Raw genomic sequence first — 20,495 nt, 5'->3', positions numbered from 1 at the left:
GATGCTCATAAAAGATTTTTGGGCACAGCCTGGGCTTATATCTATTCCACATTCTCAACAAGGAATGGTTCACAAAATGATTTTTAAAATCTACGTTAACTTTATTGTACCATAACTATCCATGTGTCCGGCCAGAGAGAGGAGAAGGAGAGGAGCTGCTTGGCAGCCATTTTTGAGACCGTGTGCTTGAGACCGTGTGCTTGTTGCTGAAGGGGCGGAGCTTCTGTGAGTCACATCTGTGAGTCACAAGGGGTGGAGCTAGCAGACTAGCTTTATATACCAGCTTCCAGAGCCTTCCAGAACAGTCCGGCCAGAGAGAGGAGAAGGAGAGGAGCTGCTTGGCAGCCATTTTTGAGACCGTGTGCTTGAGACCGTGTGCTCGTTGCTGAAGGGGCGGAGCTTCTGTGAGTCACATCTGTGAGTCACAAGGGGCAGAGCTAGCAGACTAGCTTTATATACCAGCTTCCAGAGCCTTCCAGAACAGTCCGGCCAGAGAGAGGAGAAGGAGAGGAGCTGCTTGGCATTTTCGTTTTCTTTAACTCAACAACTCTGCTCAAGTGACATCAGGTTAGAATCAGATATTGAAACAGAACCTTCCCTTTAAGTGTAAGATAGCAGCCAGTACTTACCTTAAAAGAAGTATTCCCAGTAGATTGACTGTTATATTTATTACTAAAGACTTTGCAGTATGGACAACGAGGGATCTGCCGCAGTCACCTGCAACTCTTGTGGGATGTTCCTCTTCTTGCCTACAGAAGTGGAGAACTTCACATGCACCAAGTGCAAGTTGGTAGCACTCTTGGAGGAGAAAGTGCAGCAGCTGGAGTCCAGAGTAGCTACACTTCAGCATATTAGGGAACAAGAGGATTTCCTGGACACAATAGAACTAACCATCTTAGATGAGTACCATGCAGAGGAAGATGCTAGGGTGGAAGAGGTCACTTGCCAAACAGAGGAGGCAGACAGCTGGAGGAATGTCACAAAGAGAAGTAAGCCAAGAAGGAATTGTTCGGGGAGCTTGCAGCTAGAGAATCGATTCGAAGCTCTTTCCCTTATCAAGGAGGATGAAGAAGAGCAACATGGACAGACTTCAGGGACAGAGCAGGGGAGCCTGAGAGTCCCACCCGAGGGAACAGTCGCTGCTAAGCTACGGAGGAGGCGTGTGGTCGTAGTGGGGGACTCCTTGCTGAGGGGTACAGAAGCAGTGATTTGTAGGCCTGACAAGATGTCTCGAGAGGTGTGTTGTCTTCCAGGTGCAAAGATCCGTGATGTGACAGAGAGGCTGACAAGACTGGTCAAGCCTACTGACCAATACCCCTTCCTTTTGGTCCACGTGGGAACTAATGATACTGCAAGACACAGCATTCAGAACATCAAAATGGATTACGAGGCGCTTGGTAGGAAGCTGAAAAGAATGGATGTACAGGTTGTCATCGCGTCTCTTCTGCCAGTTGAAGGGCATGGTCCAGGAAGGGAGAGGAAAATAGTAGATGTGAACAACTGGCTTCGCAGATGGTGCCGCCGAGAAGGATTTGGATTCTTCGATCATGGGCTGCGGTTCCATGAGGAGGGACTTCTTGCAACAGATGGGTTGCATCTCACGCCAGTTGGAAGAAATGTTTTTGCCAACAGTCTCAAGAACTTGATCAGGAGAGCTTTAAACTGAGTTCCGAGGGGAAGGGAGACAATATTAAGGAAGGTGAAAGGGATGGTGAAAATAGTCAAACTGACAGAGGAAACAAGGCAAACAGTGCAAGGACCCAACAGTGGGAGGCAAAAAAACTTGCACAGGCATCAAGTAAAAGGGAACCATGGTCTGCGATGTCTCTACACTAATGCACAGAGCATGGGAAATAAGCAAGATGAACTCGAACTCCTAGTACAACAAAGCAAATATGATATAATAGGCATCACTGAAACCTGGTGGGATGAGTCTCATGATTGGAATGTGGAAATAGAGGGGTATAACCTTATTAAGAGAAATAGGCCAAACAGGAAAGGAGGAGGAATAGCACTATATGTCAGAGATATTTACACCAGTGAAGAGATCCTGGACATCAATCATGGAAGCCAGGTGGAGAGCATCTGGATAAGAATCAAAGGGGAGGGAAACAACAAGGGTGTTACGGTGGGAGTCTACTACAGACCCCCAAGTCAGACTGAGGAATTGGATGATATCTTTCTAGAACAGATGACCACACAGTCAGAAAAGAGAGATGTAGTAGTGATGGGCGATTTCAACTATCCTGATATTTGCTGGAAGTCAAACTCAGCAAAATCCTCAAGGTCTAGCAAATTCCTCACTTGCCTGGAAGACAATTTCATGGTCCAAAAGGTGGAAGAGGCAACAAGGGGGTCAGCTATTTTAGATCTGATCCTAACCAACAAGGATGACTTGGTTAATGGGGTGCAAGTGGTGGGATCATTAGGTGGAAGTGACCATGTTCTCCTGGAGTTTGTAATACAGTGGAAAGGAGAAGCCAGGAAGAGTCAGACACGCATCCTAGACTTTAGGAGAGCGGATTTCAGTAAACTTAGAGAAGTATTGAGGGCGATTCCATGGTCAGAAATACTAAAAGATAAAGGAGTTCAGGACGGATGGGACTTTCTCAAAAGGGAGATACTGAAGGCACAATTTCAAACAGTTCCAGTGAGAAAGAAAAATGGGAGGTGTCTCAAGAAACTAGGATGGATGACTAAGGAACTTTCAACCGAGCTAAGTTTGAAACGGAACATGTATAAGAAATGGAAAAAGGAGGAAATCACGAAAAAGGAATTCAAAGAAATAGTAGGCATGTGTAGGGGTAAAGTCAGAAAAGCTAAAGCGCAGAATGAACTCAGGCTTGCTAGAGAGGTTAAGAACAATAAAAAGGGCTTTTTTGGATATGTCCGCAGCAAGAGGAAGAAGAAGGAAACGGTAGGGCCACTGCGTGGAGAAGATGGCAAAATGCTAACAGGAGATAGAGAAAAGGCAGAATTACTCAACACCTTCTTTGCCTCAGTCTTCTCAGAAAAGGAAAAGGGTGCTCAACCTGAGGATAATGGAGCAGAGGACAGAATAGGTGAATTTCAGCACAGAATAAGTAAAGAGATAGTAGAGGAACACCTTGTTAATCTAAATGAATTTAAGTCTCCGGGACCAGATGAACTCCATCCAAGGGTATTAAAAGAACTGGCAAAAGTAATATCGGAGCCATTGGCAATCATATTTGAAAACTCCTGGAGAACAGGAGAGATCCCAGCAGACTGGCGAAGGGCAAACGTTGTCCCCATCTTCAAAAAGGGGAAAAAAGAGGATCCCAACAATTATCGTCCAGTTAGTCTGACATCAGTTCTAGGAAAGATTCTGGAGCAGATCATTAAACAGAGAGTCTGTGAACATCTAGAAGGCAATGCCATAATCACAAAAAGTCAACATGGGTTTCAGAGAAACAAGTCATGCCAGACAAATCTAATCTCTTTCTTTGATAAAATTACCAGCTTGGTAGATGAAGGGAATGCTGTGGATATAGTATATCTGGATTTCAGTAAGGCCTTTGACAAGGTTTCCCATGACATTCTTGCAAACAAGCTTGTAAAATGTGGGCTAGACAAAGGAACTGTTAAATGGATCTGTAATTGGTTGACCGGCCGAACCCAAAGGGTGCTCAACAATGGCTCCTTTTCATCCTGGAGAGAAGTGACCAGTGGGGTCCCACAGGGCTCTTTCCTGGGCCCAGTGCTATTCAACATCTTTATCAATGACCTGGATGACAGAATTGGGAGCATACTTATCAAATTTGCAGATGACACCAAATTAGGGGGAATAGCTAATACCCCAGAGGACAGGATCAAGATTCAAAACGACCTGAATAGACTAGAAAGCTGGGCCAAAGCTAACAAAATGAAATTCAACACAGAGAAATGTAAGGTATTGCACTTAGGGCGGAAAAATAAAATGCACAGATATAGGATGGGTGACACCTGGCTGAATGAAACTACGTGTGAAAGGGATCTAGGAGTCCAAGTAGACCACAAGTTGAACATGAGTGAACAGTGTGATGTGGCAGCTAAAAAGGCCAATGCTATTTTAGGCTGCATCAATAGAAGTATAGTGTCTAGATCAAGAGAAGTAATAGTGCCACTGTATTCTGCTCTGGTCAGGCCCCACCTAGAATATTGTGTCCAGTTCTGGGCACCACAATTCAGAAAGGACATTGAGAAACTGGAGCGTGTCCAAAGGAGGGCGACAAAAATGGTGAAGGGTCTGGAAAACATGCCCTATAAGGAACGACTTAGGGAGCTGGGGATGTTTAGCCTGGAGAATAGAAGGTTAAGAGGTGATATGATAGCCCTGTTTAAATATTTGAAAGGATGTCATATTGAGGAGGGAGCAAGCTTGTTTTCTGCTGCTCCAGAGAACAGGACCCGGAACAATGGATGCAAACTACAGGAAAAGAGATTCCACCTGAACATTAGGAGGAACTTCCTGACAGTAAGGGCTGTTCGACAGTGGAATGCACTTCCTCGGAAGGTGATAGAGTCTCCTTCCTTAGAGGTCTTTAAACAGAGGCTGGATGGCCATCTGTCAGGGATGCTTTGATTTGGATTTCCTGCATGGCAGGGGGTTGGACTGGATGGCCCTAGTGGTCTCTTCCAACTCTACGATTCTATGATTCTATGATTCTATGTAATCCAAACTCCAGATAATGCCCTTCCAGCAATAATAGTCTTTTATTTCTCAACAACACCCATTCTTTTATTCAAACAAAACAGCAGGCTGTAAAATACAATTTAAAATCCAATAAACCCAGTCCTCCACTCTCCTTTGCACCTTGTAATATTTATATTTAATTTGTGTTGCCCCCCACTCGTCATATAAACGTGGATATGCCATAGCTTAAATGGTGCATCCGTTGTCAAAACAAGTATTGTCTGAAAAAGAAACATCATTCTAGGCAAAATATTCATTTTTATTCAGAAATCTAGTGACAGATTTAGTTTCTCCCATCTTAACATGTCCTTCTTAATTTCATTCCATGCCTTAACATAACTTTTTGAAATAACATACAATTATATCCATCATAGCAATACCTAATATTTAACTTTCTTCTCAGTTTTAAAAACAGTTTTATCCATCAGTTCAACTTGATCTTCTATATTCATATTTTTGTTCACATCATTGTCTTTGGATTATTAATATTAAAGCCTGCCAACACACCAAAAGCTTTTAATTTTTCAGTTAACACTTCCAAAGGATTTTTCAAATGTATCGCCAAATAATCTGCAAATACCTTTATACATTTACTTTTAAATCTTTCTTCCCAATATTCTTTCATCTTATATCTCTATTCAGTACTTAAAAAACCAAAATAAACAAAAGTGGAGAAAATGGGTATCCTTGTTTAGTTCCTTTTTTAATCTAATCAGGTTTTGTTAATTCTCCATTAACAATTATTTGTGCTTTTTCTGAGGTATATCGATGCAACTCTTTTAATAAAATTATTTGCAAAGTTCATATCCTCCAAAATTATAAACAAGAAAATCCAATTCAAGCTGTGAAAGGCCTTTTCTGCAGCTAAGAAAATTAATGCTTTTTTGCTTTCAAACTAATGTCTTATGAATAATTTTCATTTCCTTCTTGTTTAAAATGAAGGCAACTCACTGAGGTTTTACAGCCAATTGAAAGATCTCTCTTCAACTGTAAATTAGGTAGCTAAGATGTAATTAACAAAGTGACAATTTGCAGGTCTAGTGTCCATTAAAGACTTGCTTAAGTAGTTTCGGCATGGTTTTAATCCTGCCCCCCTCCCTCTACCTTCTCATGACTGCTAAGAATTCTACCGTCTTTTTACGAGGAGCAGTGTTTCAGAGCATGTGTGCATGATCTCATATTCTCTCTTTCTCCAGAGAGAATTGCATTGACTGACTGCCTTTTAGCCAGCTATTTTGCTGCCTAAGCTCTCATTGCTGTGGAGCTCATGCAGCAACATCAAACCGCCATCACCTGGAGTCCCCTCTTCCATTTCTAACTGAACAGAAGAAGAAATCTCTCCTGATATAACCTTTCTAGAGGTTTAGGTCCTGCAATATAAGGAATATGTCCCAAATTTACATACAGTTTGTCTGATTCAGCCATAAAAGAATAAAACAGGAGAAAAAATAGAGGTGCCTAAGCCTGAGGCCCATGGCTGGACATTTTCTTGGCATTGAAATTTTCTTCAGTTTATGCTAAAATAATGTTCAAAACCTTCTCAAAGCATGTAACATATTGTTTATTGTTCTAGTTTCTTGCCAATGTTATATGCAATATAACAAGATAACTGTTACATGGATTTGTAATTGGTCGACTGGCTGAAGCCAAAGGGTGCTCAGCAATGGCTCCTTTTCATCCTGGAGAGAAGTGACCAGTGGGGTCCCACAGGGCTCTGTCCTGGAGCCAGTGTTATTCAACATCTTTATCAATAACTTGGATGACAAAATTGGGGGCATACGCATCAAAATTGCAGATGACACCAAATTAGGAGGAATAGCTAATACTCCAGAGGACAGGATCAAAATTCACAACGGCCTGAATAGACTAGAAAGCTGGGCCAAAGCTAACAAAATGACATTCAGCATGGAGAAATGTAAGGTACTGCACTTAAGATGGAAAAATGAAATGCACAGATATAAGATGGGGGACACCTGGCTGAATGAGACTACATGTGAAAGGGATCTTGGAGTCCAAGTAGACCAAAAGTTGAACATGAGTGAACAGTGTGATGTGGCAGCTAAAAAGGCCAATGCAATTTTAGGCTGCATCAATAAAAGTATAATGTCTAGATCAAGAGAAGTAATAGTGCCACTGTATTCTGCTTTGGTCAGGCCCCACTTGGAATATTGTGTCCAGTTCTGGGCACCACAATTCAAAAAGGACATTGAGAAACTGGAGCATGTCCAAAGGAGGGCGACTAAAATGGTCTGGAAACCATGTCCTATGAGGAACGACTTAGGGAGCTGGGGACGTTTAGCCTGGAGAAAAGAAGGTTAAGAGGTGATAGCACTGTTTAAATATTTGAAGGGATGTCATATTGAGGAGAGAGCGAACTTGTTTTCTGCTGCTCCAGAGACTAGAACCCAGAGCAATGGATGCAAGCTGCAGGAAAAGAGATTGACCTCAACATTAGGAGGAATGTCCTGACAATGAGGGCTGTTTGGCAGTGGAACACACTCCCTCGGAGTGTAGTGGAGTCTCCTTCTTTGGAGGTCTTTAAGCAGAGGCTGGAGGGCCATCTGTTGGGGATGCTTTGATTGAGATTTCCTGCATGGTAGGGGGTTGGACTGGATGGCCCTTGTGGTTTCTTACAACTCTACGATTCTATGATTCTAATGTAGAAATACTAATCAGTTTAATTAATATCAAATACAGAAAAATTATAATCTACCATTGGTTCATGGGACTGTTTAGGCATTCTTCTTGCAGATGATTCAAGAAAGGAAGTCCTTTGCTTCTTTGTTTTCAGACACTTCTTTTTTAGCTTTGCCTAGTAAGAAAAAAAGGCTACTAAGAACTCAGAGCTAGATTTAATAGCTATCAATTCTGTAATTTTTCAATCACAAATATCAATTTTGTAATTTTTATTTAAGGCTTTTAAGAACTTTTTCTGTATCTCAGTAACTGAAAAATATTTATGGACAGAACAATTTTCCCCCAAGAAATATAGAACTGTTGCAAAAAGAGTACCTATGGCCCGCTACATACCGCCAATAAGCGGCGTACCAGGGCTGACACTAGGGTTAGGGACCGTGAGCCAACCGCACTGTCCCTAACCCTAGTATGGACGGATGGCGTAACAATGGCGGTGCTCTGTGTATATGGGTGCCACCATTATTACGTAAGCACCGTGTGGCGTCTGCACGTTGCTGCATGGCACTTATGTAACAAGTGCATGCCGCCCTTGTGGCTTTAAAAGAACCTGCTTTACTTGGGTTCTTTTTCCTCCGCAGGGAAGCTGTGCGATTTGGCGGCGGTGGCTTGCCTCTGGAGGAAAAATAGACGCTGGTAGGCCACCGTTTTTTGGCGGTCTGTACTGAGCCTTTATCTCCACATATCATATTTCTCATTTCCCTCAATACCATCTCATGCAACATATCCTATATCCATGACCCCATCTTTCTCCATATCATTAACTTACTGCTGGCTAGAGGCAGAAACCCACATTGTAATGATGCTGGCATGGTAAATTATACTAGATCGTACAGATAAGGAGAAGGGGCTAATTCTTATAACACTTTCTTTCTTTCTAAAACTCAAAGTGAATTTTCTCTATATTTTATTTACAATTAGACATTAATAACCAGTCTAACCCTTTCTTGAGACATTGAGAAACTGGAGTGTATCCAAAGGAGGGAGACTAAAATGGTGAAAGGTCTTGAAACTATGCCCTATGAGGAATGCCTTAGGCAGCAGGGGATGTTTAGTCTGGAGAAGAGCAGGTTAAGAGGTGATATGATAGCCATGTTTAAATACTAGAAGGAATGTCATATTGAGGAGGGAACAAGCTTGTTTTCTGCTGCTTCAGAGAACAGGACTCAGAACAAAGGATGCAAACTGCAGGAAAAGAGATTCCACCTCAACATTAGGAGAAACTTCCTGACAGTAAGGGCTGTTCGACAGTGGAACACACTTCCTCGGAGAGTGGTGGAGTCTCCTTCCTTGCAGGTCTTTAAACAGAGGCTGGATGACCACCTGTTGGGTAGGCTTTGATTGAGAGTTCCTGCATGGCAGAATGGGGTTGCACTGGATGGCCCTTGTGGTCTCTTCCAACTCTATGATTCTATAATTCTGCACCAAAACTAAAACACATCAATGTATGCCTCAGACACCAGTAGTGATTAGTAAGAAACTGCTCTCCAGCAGTACACTGTAATGTTTATGTCCACACTAAGGGGTGACCAAATTAATTTCAGGTAACTGAAAAAAACTAAGAAGTTCAACCCTTAATGAAAAATTTTAACATACCTGGGAGTCTACTTTAATAGCAGTTTCATTGTAATCTGAGCTATCAGAGCTGCAAAAGAAAAAAAAAGTTTTTATGTGCAAGGTTGTGGATTCAATAATGTTAATGAAGATTCATTAAGTGAGAGCCAGCATGGTGTAGTGTTTTGAACATTAGACTACCCACTGGGTGATCTTGGACAAGTCACATTTTGCCAGCCTCAGAAAGAAGGCCATGGCAACCCCCCATCCCCCACTCCAATGAACAAATCTTGCCCAGAAAATCATGTGATAGGTTCACGTTAGGGTAGCCATAAGTCAGAAAAAATTGAAGACACACAACAATGAAGATTCACCTGCACACTATATAAATTATATATTCAGATAACATCTGAAAGACATGGCAAAGCTACTGATTCCTCCATTCAATGATAATTTAGAAATGTAAGCATATAAGAACAGCTCAATTTACCTGGAATCTTTGTCTACTGTGTCATTGAGAGAAGCAATGTGATCATCCCGTTTCACCATTTCTTCCAGTTCCTTCAGGCATTCATTATACTGGGGAGATCACACACTTAATTAAAAGTAAATTTCAGTGCATCACTCCTTCTATGTAAAAAATAATCCCTTTGTCTTTATTGCTAGTGTTCTATATGAAAGAAATGTTTCTTTGCATTACCTTGTCTTTCTTTTGATTACAGAAGTCCAACAGTGAATCACAGAAATGGTAACCTATGGATTCCAGATCCTTAGTACTGAAGTGGGTACCATGTCTATTACCTAGAACATGAAGGGGGAACCCTCACTAATCAAAAAAATACCTCTCTCACATAGTTTCAACAATAATTTTATCTACTGTAGTGTGACTTGGAAATCTGAATTCTCACTGCTGTCCCACAAACATATAATACAATCTCCTGCCCCAGCAATGTATTCTACACTTTTTCCTACATGTTTGTTGAATGTGCCTTCTCTCAGACTATCAGAAAAAGGCCCTTTTTCTGGCTAAAGTCTACTTCCAGTTTGCACTGACAGGAGAAACTGGGCCTGTTTCAACCTAATAGACTCAAAAACACTATACACGCACGCACGCACACACACGTGTGTGTGTGTGTGTGTGTGTGTGTGTGCGCGTATCTATATCAGTTTACGTATGATGGCTTGTCTCAAAGGAGTCTGAGACCCATAATATACTGCTTGAAATTTTCTATTACTTATCGTTACTCCCTGTCCTGTTCTCACAAAAGTACAATTCCCAAAGAATAGGGAGTGCAAATTAAGCCAGTCTATTGTGTAAATAAGTCCTATGTAAACACAGTAGCTTTTCTGGCTGTCTTAACTGCAAAACAGAAGACTTTGCTACGTATCTCGGTAATAGTTCTGAAATAATACTATATTTGCCTTACCCAGTTTAGATCCGCAAAAAGTAACTTCCAAGGTATAGCTGTTGCTGATTCCCATCTTCCACATAACTACTCGGCCTGTTCCTTCCTTGCCTTTTTGTATTTTGAAACTGCAGTCTGGAAATGAGAACTTAGAGAAAAAGAAGTGGAATCAGTGTTAATGAATCGCCCTGTTTTCTATCAATGAGACAAGCCAGACATTATAGCAAATGTACACCTGTGATTGAAAATAGTTTCCTTATGTCATGTTCTGTGATTGTAGTTTCATGTACTTGTGATGTGGCATATGATCCTGTGCATTTCCCTTTGCCACATCAGAAGTGGTCACTGATGCAGTGGGTGAAGCAAATAAATGACATGACATTTTACCACTATGGCATCATCATCATCATCATCATCAAAATATTTATATCCCACTATATCCCCACTATAATGTAGTGATATGCCTATTATAAACTCACAAAAATTAAGATATAAATTGTATTACCATTAGCAGTAAAAATCATGGTTGTTCATGCTTTTTTGTCCCTCCAGCATTAAAAACAAATATATACAGTATACCCTATATGGAAAGTCTGTGCATTCTAAAATCATTATGCTATTATTATAGCTTTAGAATCACATATGGAAATGTCTCAGAGCATCACATATTTAAATTTCTGTTAATATATTTGTAACTGCACTTGCTCATATTAATACCTTGTTAATATACCCTTTTCTTTCCTGCATTTCCCTTCTTTCGCTGTTTCCCTTTCTCACTGTCAAAATTTGGATTCTAAACTCTGAGAAAGGAATTTGTATTTTGATCAGTCTCTGTAAATGCCTATGTGAGGTATTAACTATTTTAAGAGTAAGCTTTTGTGATTTACATATTTCAATGAAGACATCAATTAGACATGTTTGTTTTTTTTAAACAGTTACTGTAATATTCAGAGGCATTACATCCTGTGGTGAGGTGACCTTCCCCTGGTTGACCACTGTCTCTCCAGACTGCTGCTGGGGTGGGGGTGGTTCAGTGGCCTCTGAAGGGAAGGAACTGCCCGCTGCCAGAGATGGCAGCTGCTGAGAAGGGTGGTTCTGTGGCCTCCAAGGGATCTTTAGAGCCTGGTGCAGCTGCTCAAGAGAGCAGCTGTGATGGATCCCAAACAAAAGGCAGCACCTGCCACAGCAGCACTCGCTGCTGTGGGGGACTGTGTGACAGTTCCAGGCAGTCATTTTGAGTCTTGCACTGCTGCTGGGCAAGTGAGAAAGGGATGCTATGCCCTTTCGTGCTCACTCAACAGCTACGTCAGTCCCACTTGGTGTACCACACCGCCAGATGTACACCCTCCCCCCCCCAGGTTGCAGTCCATACCCACCTCCTGAGTGATACTACTGATAATATTGGGGATGCTGTGAGAAACAGATTCTAAAACCCCAAAGCATTACCTTCAAACATTTCAGAAACACATTTAATGCAGTATACAGAGAATGAGATGTTGTTATTCACCATGAATAGTCATGCTTTATATTTCGATAGGATACAACACAATGGATTACGGACTGCTCCTCTAACTGTTTAGAGCACAAACAATTTAGCATGTGAAAGAACATACACTCTTGCATGATAAACTACTTAAGAAACTTAAGGGGGGGCATGTGCTTTTAAAGAGTGCTGTGAAGCAGATCTGCAATGTTTAACAGGTAACACAACATAGCTAACACTATTTTAAAATATTTATTAACCTGAAGGGGTAACATGTTTTATCACTTGAACTGCTAAGATACTGATATACAGTGAGGGCTTGTTATCTGCAGGCTTGCCAATGGCAGCACATGCTATTAGAGACAACTGGACTTGAGGTCCTGCACTTTCTCGTATCCATGGCGGTGTCCAGAACAGATCACTTGCAGATTTAAAGGTCCGACTATACTAGGGCTGAAGGGCAGGGTATAAATACAGTAAAGAATAATAATAAAAAAGGAAATTCTAATATAACTATTAAAATGTATGGTTTGGTTTACTTTATCTGGGCAGTTTTTGCTCATAATGAAAGGAAAAATGCGCTGGTGTAAGCATGATCCTTCTTCTTGCTGATCTCTTTTTTCACAGCCATACATGAAGACATTCTCTTTCCTGCTATGACCATGAAGGTCACAATATAGGAGAACGCTGCGTTCTTCCATCATTCTGTAAAAAAGGAGAAATTTATATATGGATATTGAAACCAATCTATATGTAATATATAATGCCAAGCATGCATTTTTGGGTGTTATAATAGAAACTACATGACATCTTGGACCACATTTTGAGAGGACTATTGCTTTATGTCATGTAGCCATTAGAACAACCTTCAGTAGGGTAATGGTTAGCTTTGTCATTGTGAATATGACTTTTTCCAATGAATACGAGAGTTGAACTGAACTTGCAGTTAGAGTTTGAGTTATGATTCCTAGAATCCCCCACCCAGTATGTTGGCTGGGGAATTCTGGGGACTGCATTTCAAGATCTAATTTCCAATTCCAACTAGAGTAGACTCACCAAAGCCACTGCTAAATAGAATGTCAACACTTAACGTCAATCCTATTGATTCAACAGATCTATTCCATGTGGGACAAGCAACTGCATTTTGCTTCCAAAAGTAAATTTTCCATGTTTTGCATATGCGTCATGCCTTCCGTCCATCAAGATAAATAAATAAAAAATAAATAAGATAATGTATATATGGAAGAAAAAAGCTTTTTCCATTGCAAATGACATTTGACAACATTTTAAAAAAATTAAACAAAATCAAAATTCATTAATCCCCGAACTAAGCTCAACAGAACAAGTTGAATACAAGTCATACGCTACTTAATAACAGCTAATAACACTGATGAATCTCTTATAGGGTGAAGTCAATTTGACTGGGAATAACAACAATAAATAATGCACAAAGAGTTGCTATACAAGCAGAGAAGAATGATGGTGTTACCTTTTTACCTTTTGATCATGGTGCGGGTGTACCATACAGAAGGGAAGGATTCCTTGAGATCTGATTTATAATTCCGATTTAAATCCCTGCCCGCTAAAGAACAGCGGTAATTGCCCACAATCACACCATCTGGATTCAACATTGGCACCACCTTAAAAATAAATGTGTCTCGGAGCAACTGGGCATTACTTGAATCTCCCAAAATGTAATCCAAAAAGCCTTTCATCATCCAGGAACTGTTAGTTTCACCTGGGTGCACCCTAGCTGTCAAAATAATGGCTGCTTTGCGTTTTTCCTCCTTGCAATCCTGCAAGGGGTTGGTGATGGTTAAGACATAGACTATATTTCTAGCCAAGGAATGACACAAAATGCGGATCTTGCAGAACTTCGACCGACTTGGGTCTCTTGCAATGTCTGACAGGTAGTCTTGCAATTTGCTGTATGTGTAAGGATAGCAGTGGGCAAAATAGCAGGTGTCCCTGTCATGTGGGAACTGGAATGTCCATGTCAGGGAAAAATACTGGCGTCCATCTTGGCTGAGATTGTTTTTGTAATATTTGATTTCATTTCCTGTCCTCTGCCAGCCCACCTTACGTATCTTCGCTTCTGTTTCTGAATACAGTAATGGACGCATCCCACGATTGTACAAGCTTGCTGGCTTGGTGAAGTTGACAATAGTGAAACGATAAGGCATTCCTGCTTGGGTGTTAGTGACCTGGAAGTAATACCACTGAGTGTGTCTTTTTGTGTAGAGATCAGTACGTAGTGTCAGCTCGTACTCAAAATCACTACTGACAGGGGGGAAAGAGAAAAATATTTTTACTATAAATTATACAGTAAGACATTCAATATAATGATATGTTTTACTGATGGACTTTTCGGACAACATGAACCCTGCAGTTCCCTTCCAGCTCTGATTCTATTTTTGTGAATATTTTGTCTAAAGACCTTGTTGTCAATTAGTCATCTATCCCAACTTGTGTAGAACATGTTCAGTGACATATTTGCATGTGAGTTAACAGTAAGTGAGGAAACAAAAGGCTTTTTGCTCTACAAGCCAGTCAAGCTACAGGTTGAGTATCACTTACCTGAAATGTGTGGGACAAGAAGTGTTCCTTATTTTGCTTTTTGGACTACCTGTATTTGCATGTACACAATGAGGCATAATGATGTATATTAGTCATCTATCCCAACTTGTGCAGAACATGTTCAGGGAGAGAGTGAGGATCTGTGAAATGGCAGGAGGCAGGGATTCCTGCCATTTCACAGATCCTTGCATCTCTCTCCAGCAGTATCTCTCTACAGCTTTACAAATACAGTACAAGTACATGCTATGCTACTCATGCTGTAGATCAAAAAATTTTGGATTTTGGAGTACTTTGGATTTAGGAATTCTGGATAAGGGATACTCAACCTGTATTTGTTTCTGCCTGGCTTATAAAGCATGTAAATAGACAGCTGTCAGTCACAATTAAAGACATTGATCCCATGCTCAACTGCAAGACTACTGCAGAGGAATTTATAATATAGGTTGTACAATATAGGTTGTACAATGCTCTCAGGACTATCTTGCCAGAAACTATAGTTTTCTCTAATCTTTTATCAACTTGGTTGGGATTGCAACATTATCAAAGCAGCGTATCATTCTTTGATCTTGAAAATATGCCTTGACTTAAAAAACAAACAAACCCACATGTATGTATACCTGTGGCATTTAAATGTGTCCAATCTTTCAACTCAATTCAAATGAATAATTTAAAGATGCTTAATGTAATTCTACTTTGGAAAATAAGCAGTTCTGTGCCATTAACATTGCACTTTCCCAAAAGCATATATTGGCATTTGCACCATATTTTTTGTTTTCTAAAAAATCATTAAAGCTTTCTTGCTAGAGAGGACCTGGACACAAAACAGCAACAATTTTTACAAAACAAAAAGAAACAGATGACCAACCTACATTTTGACCACCTTCTGCAGATTCCCACTTTCAAATCGTCCTTCAAAAATCAAAGTATTGTCCCAGTCATCCCAGGATTGAGGAAGCACCTGTTTGGAAGGACAGGTCCCTCCTATTCGAGAATACACAAAGCTGGAATCTTTATTAGCTGGTGGGAACAGAAGAATTATTATTCAGCTGTTAATTATTTATTAGGAAAAAGTATTCTATAAAGAACACTGCACTTAGTTGTTAGACATATTCCTTTATGTAGGAAACACACATATTGTATTTTGAAAGTAATCATACGAGATTAAATATTCTCAATCCCTAATTTCATGTACATGGCTAAAAATCTCAACAGAAATACTGAAAACAAATGCCGTGTTATGTACTTATCAGAGTAGTAGTAAACTCTACTGATTTTCTTATTTTAAAGATAATCCAGGGAATACAAAGCTATCTATTTTCAGTATTCAAATTCTGTGCACTGACTACATGTGCAAGATCTGAAGCTACTTTAATAGTCTTTAGGGCAGCATGAAAAGTATATCTGATGGTGCATGATGGCTCCAAAATGCTTCTTTTAATAGCTGTATACTCCTCTGAACAAAAAGCCAAAAAAAACCAAAAAAAAAAAAAAAAAACCAAACAAAACAAAACCCCATGATAGGTTCACTTTAGGGTCAACATAAGTCAGAAATGACTTGACAACACATGACAACAATATTACATTATAGGAAATGAAAGTGCATTGTAGGATCTTAGACTGCTCTTTTGGGATTAAGAAAGGCTGTTCTTTCTGTAGTGCCTTTCTGTCTGTCAGGAGGCAATGAATAAAGTTATAACCAAGCAATTCATAACCCTAAAATATTAAATTAAAAAATGAAACTCCTAACAATAAATAACTAGTTTGTTCCACTCCAGAATCATATACATTCAGTAGCAAGGTGGAAAAGTCCAGTTCAAGGAGGTTAACACAGGGATTGTCACATTGACACATAGACAATCTGAACAGGGATAAACTCATAGCAGAGTTCAAACCCTGAACAAACAGCTAGATTCTATCAGAAAGCAATAAGTTCAAACAACAGTGAATACTGAGGCCAGGCCAGGCAATGAAATTAAAGCAAGAGCAAGATGAAAATGCTAATAGCAATGGACTGATGTTAGAAAATAATTAGCAGGTGAAAACAGTAGTACAACATTTTCAGAACAATGAAAGAGTTAATGGAAGTATTCTTCAATCCACACTTACTTTTTCCCTTTAGGATGTTTCTCCCTCCCCCTTAATGTACCAAATCAAAGCAGAATCTTCCTGTTACTGAAATTATGGGCTGGGTTCCCTCCAACCCACTTCATTCCAGATCTTTCCTATGATTTGACAATAAATATTTACTCTTTGTACATGCCTTTACCCCAGCACTGAAAAAAGCTTTGCACTTTTTTAAAAAAAATCCTGCCCATTACTAACAAAGTAACACACAGATAAACAATTGACAATCCCACCTAAAAAATAAAACAGATGACATTCCTCCCCCACCCAATGTATGGACTGATACCTGATATCAGCAGTTAATCTGCTGATATGCCTGTCTGTCATTACCATTCCAAAGATAGCAGAAATCCATGCTCACACATGCTAAATGCAATCAGGTTTCTACCAAAATGCACTTGTAATTGTATCTGAAGACCCCCCCCCCCCCCCCCGCAGTGTAAATCAAACATGGTAGGGGAAAACTGTTATTTGGAAGTGTGGTGTAGTGGCTTGTGTGTTGGACTAGGACACTGACAGACCAGGGTTTGAATCCCTGCTTGCCATGGAAATCCACAAGTCAAACTCTTTCAGCCTAAGAGGATGGCAAAGGCAATCCCCCTCTGAAAAAAATTCTGTCACCGCTCCCCCCCTCCCATAATAGGTTTGCCTTGGGGTCACCATAAATCAGAAATGACTTGAAGGCACACAACAGCAACAACGGTGAATGAAATAAAACATCCAGAGTAACCCCTAAACAACAGCTGAAGAATTCATCATGGACTCTGTTTTTGAATTAGGATATAAGCTATTTGTTTTATGTTTTGGAAATTTTAATAAATATTACAAGTTTAAAAAAAGAATTAGATTTTTCATAAAATTTAGAAATGTGTTCTAAGTGTTACATAGTAGCTACTACTTGTCAATATCCATGAAACAACTTAATTGTACTCAATGATATTATAAAATTTGCATTTCTAACCATGATTCCATGAAGTTGGAAAAGAAAAAAGCCTTCTAAAATTTGATGTTGTACTTTCTATATAATTTATTCTGCTACACTTAATATTATATAATGGAACACACTTAAAAATTTAGCTCATGGCCATTGTCATCTGAATCAATTTTCAGTTTCATACTACATTTCTATATTACTTCTCATGAGATAATATTGTGCATTTTTTTAAAAAAAGTAAATAAAATTGTAAATAAAAATTAAAAATTATTGTGTTTAAGTAGGTGGCACTTTATAACAGACCTTCTTCTGCTAGATACACCACAGTACCCTCTCCAGGTTCTGAGAAAGGTGGTTCTGTCTCCAGGCCAGTTGGACAATATAGTGGCTCTGGATGAGGTGGATCCCACTCTGAGGGAGAAAAGAGAGAAGAAATTAATTTTTATTGTTCTGCAGCTAATACTAAATACTAATACTAATACTAAATTTTCATACTTGTAAGGGCTTGGGAAACATGAAATTAGCTTTAAAATTATGGGCTAAAAACAGTAATGAAATTTTGACTTCAAAATCCTGCTATAACACAATTCTATACACATCCGCTTCAGAGTCCAGTGAGTTCTATAGAGCTTATTCCCTGATAATTGGGTATAGGACTGAAGTTTTAGCATTTCAAAGGGCTGAAGCTTTGTTCTTCTACTTGGGAACTAATGGGAAAACAATGTTTATTTATTTTAACAATTAAAGTATGTTCTTTTCCATCAGTCATGATCATGACGTTAAAGAGCTTTACCATTTCCTCCTTCAGAAAATCCTGATAAAAGCAGAAGAGATGGCAACCCTAAAAGGGAGCTAAAGGCAATACCGGGTTATAAAAAGAACCTTAAATATTTTTCTGTAGCTTTTCCGGGCTATGTGGCCACGGAAAACCTATAGAAAACTATGGACACTGGATGTGAAAGCCTTCGACTTCACAACGTTAAATATTATTTGTACCCAAAATAAAATGAGTAATTTGTCCTCAATCATATATATTATAATCTGTAGCAGACAGCCATAATGTTTACAATGTAGAAAAATGATTGGAAAGAACAATATATACAGGGCTCCTTCACTGCCAGATTGTACCCAGTTTATAAACCGAACTCTTTGGGAACAGACACTAATGTAGTAAAAATGACCAACCACGGTTCATGGTACATCAGGTGATTCTCCACTTATGCTCATATTACTTCTCCTAGGTGTTTGAAACTTAATTTTTCCCATGGCCTTAAGACGCTGTGTGATTTGCTGTATTGGTATGATGGATGTTTTTCATATGTTCATATAAGTGATATGTTTTTGTTAAGTTATGCAGAGAAATAATTTTCTTGTTAGAAAATAAATTATTACTACTTTTTAAAATGCATCACCCATGCACATGATTGGTACCTTTACAAAAAGAGTGACTGGTATGTGGAGTTAGAAAACCAAGCACACGTTTTGAAACTTTAGCTAATGTTATTAAATATGTAACTTATTCTTTTGTTTTCACTGCTATAAAATAATCAGTAACACAGCTGCAAGGGCCACTGAATTAAGAAATTAATTGTACAGTACTTCTCTTCATCTGTTAGAAGAAATTACTGGAGTAAGAACTGTGGTCTAATTTGTAATTTTATGAATGCCTCTAAATTTTTAAAGGATTTTTCCTAGAATTTTTTTTAAATGATAGAAGAATGCTTTACCAGAAGGGGTCAGCATAGGACCAGAGGCAAGGGAAGAATGTACACAGTAATCTTTGCTAAATTATAGCATCCACTGTGAAATTCCCTACTGAAATGAATGGAACTTCGCCACAGCTGACAGGGTCTGACGGATTGTATACAAGATCTATTCCCATGAGAAGAAATTAGGCTTTATTTCCCAGCACCTTTCTGATAACATTCTAGTTATTGGCTGTCCCAAGACACTTTGTTGCTTGAGACAAATTCCGACTCTCCCACCCACCTTCTGGTGTTTGAAGCAAACTAAATTGGTAGTTGAATTTTTATTCAACTGTGCTAACAGACAGGATAGATCCTCAACTGCATTTCACAGAAGCAACCAACTTTGAGGATACAGTTCAAACCAACTGGGGCTGCATCTGCACTACAGAAATAATCCAGTTTGACACGAGTTTAATTGCTGTGGTGCAGTGCTACGGAATTCCGGGAACTGTAGTCTGTTGTGGCACTAGAACTATCTGACAGAGAAGGCTATATATCTCACAAAACTAAAACTGTGAGAATTCCATAGCATTGAGCCATGGCAGTTAAAGTGGTCACACTGGATTATTTTGGCAGTCCAGATGCAGACTGGTGCACACATTTCAGTTAACAACCACCTCATTGCTTTTCCTAATCCTTCCTTCCAACCCTTGAGTGGGCTACCTCATTCTGCCTAATGACAGGATCAGTCCTGTGCCCTGTTATGGACTTAAGGTATTCCACATGAAACTTTAAAATGAGCGGCAGTTTTGACTGCTAATGTTGCTGACAATTTCAAGTTCAACTACTTTGGTTGTTTGAAAATGTATAATTACAGGTTATAGCTGGAATATGTGATGTTAAAATTTGGAAGCATGGTTTTCTGTTGGTTGCTAACTTTAGGATATTTTAACCTATTGGTAAATAGATGTTTTACCCTTCAGCTAGCCTATGGTTATAGCCTGTAAGAGCCAAGGTTATAAAAAATGCAGTTGAAATTAAGTTTGAAAATAACAAACAATTCACCCATGATTGAAGCTAGTAAATTTAATGAAAGTACATTCTGGAAATCCCTGCATATCACCGTTGTACTATATGTCTTTTCAAGGCTTTGAATCTCCACTAGTTACCACTATGTTGTTGTTGTGTGCCTTCAAGTCTTTTAGAGACATTAAGGCAACACTATCATGGAATTTTCTGTGGCTGAGAGTGTGTGACTAGCACAAGGTCACCCAGTGGGTTTCCATGGCTGAGTGCAGAATCAAACCCTGAACTCCAGACTCAGAACTCCAACCATGACACC

The 20,495-nt window shown here is 39.5% G+C and overlaps 1 protein-coding gene across 2 annotated transcripts in view; it reads right to left on the bottom strand.

Moving 5' to 3' along the window:
• LOC149312042 (cytosolic carboxypeptidase 2-like) overlaps window positions 1-20,495 on the bottom strand; it is a 53,560-nt gene that overhangs the window by 21,976 nt on the left and 11,089 nt on the right. For both annotated transcript variants that reach the window (XM_089523825.1, XM_089523826.1), the window contains exons 5-13: window positions 17,769-17,876; window positions 15,277-15,424; window positions 13,328-14,110; window positions 12,370-12,535; window positions 10,369-10,495; window positions 9,642-9,742; window positions 9,432-9,520; window positions 8,984-9,032; window positions 7,407-7,505 (exon numbers count right to left, since the gene is read on the bottom strand). In XM_089523825.1, the coding sequence (XP_089379951.1) occupies window positions 7,407-7,505; window positions 8,984-9,032; window positions 9,432-9,520; window positions 9,642-9,742; window positions 10,369-10,495; window positions 12,370-12,535; window positions 13,328-14,110; window positions 15,277-15,424; window positions 17,769-17,876 (1,670 nt within the window). The remainder of the gene's footprint in view (window positions 1-7,406; window positions 7,506-8,983; window positions 9,033-9,431; window positions 9,521-9,641; window positions 9,743-10,368; window positions 10,496-12,369; window positions 12,536-13,327; window positions 14,111-15,276; window positions 15,425-17,768; window positions 17,877-20,495) is intronic.

Source organism: Sceloporus occidentalis, unplaced genomic scaffold, assembly GCF_023333645.1.
Source record: "Sceloporus occidentalis isolate IW3139 unplaced genomic scaffold, rSceOcc1.0.p SCAF_5, whole genome shotgun sequence".
NCBI lineage: Eukaryota > Metazoa > Chordata > Lepidosauria > Squamata > Phrynosomatidae > Sceloporus > Sceloporus occidentalis.
Note: the sequence above shows the minus strand (reverse complement) of the source record. Positions and strands in the feature narration are given on the sequence as shown.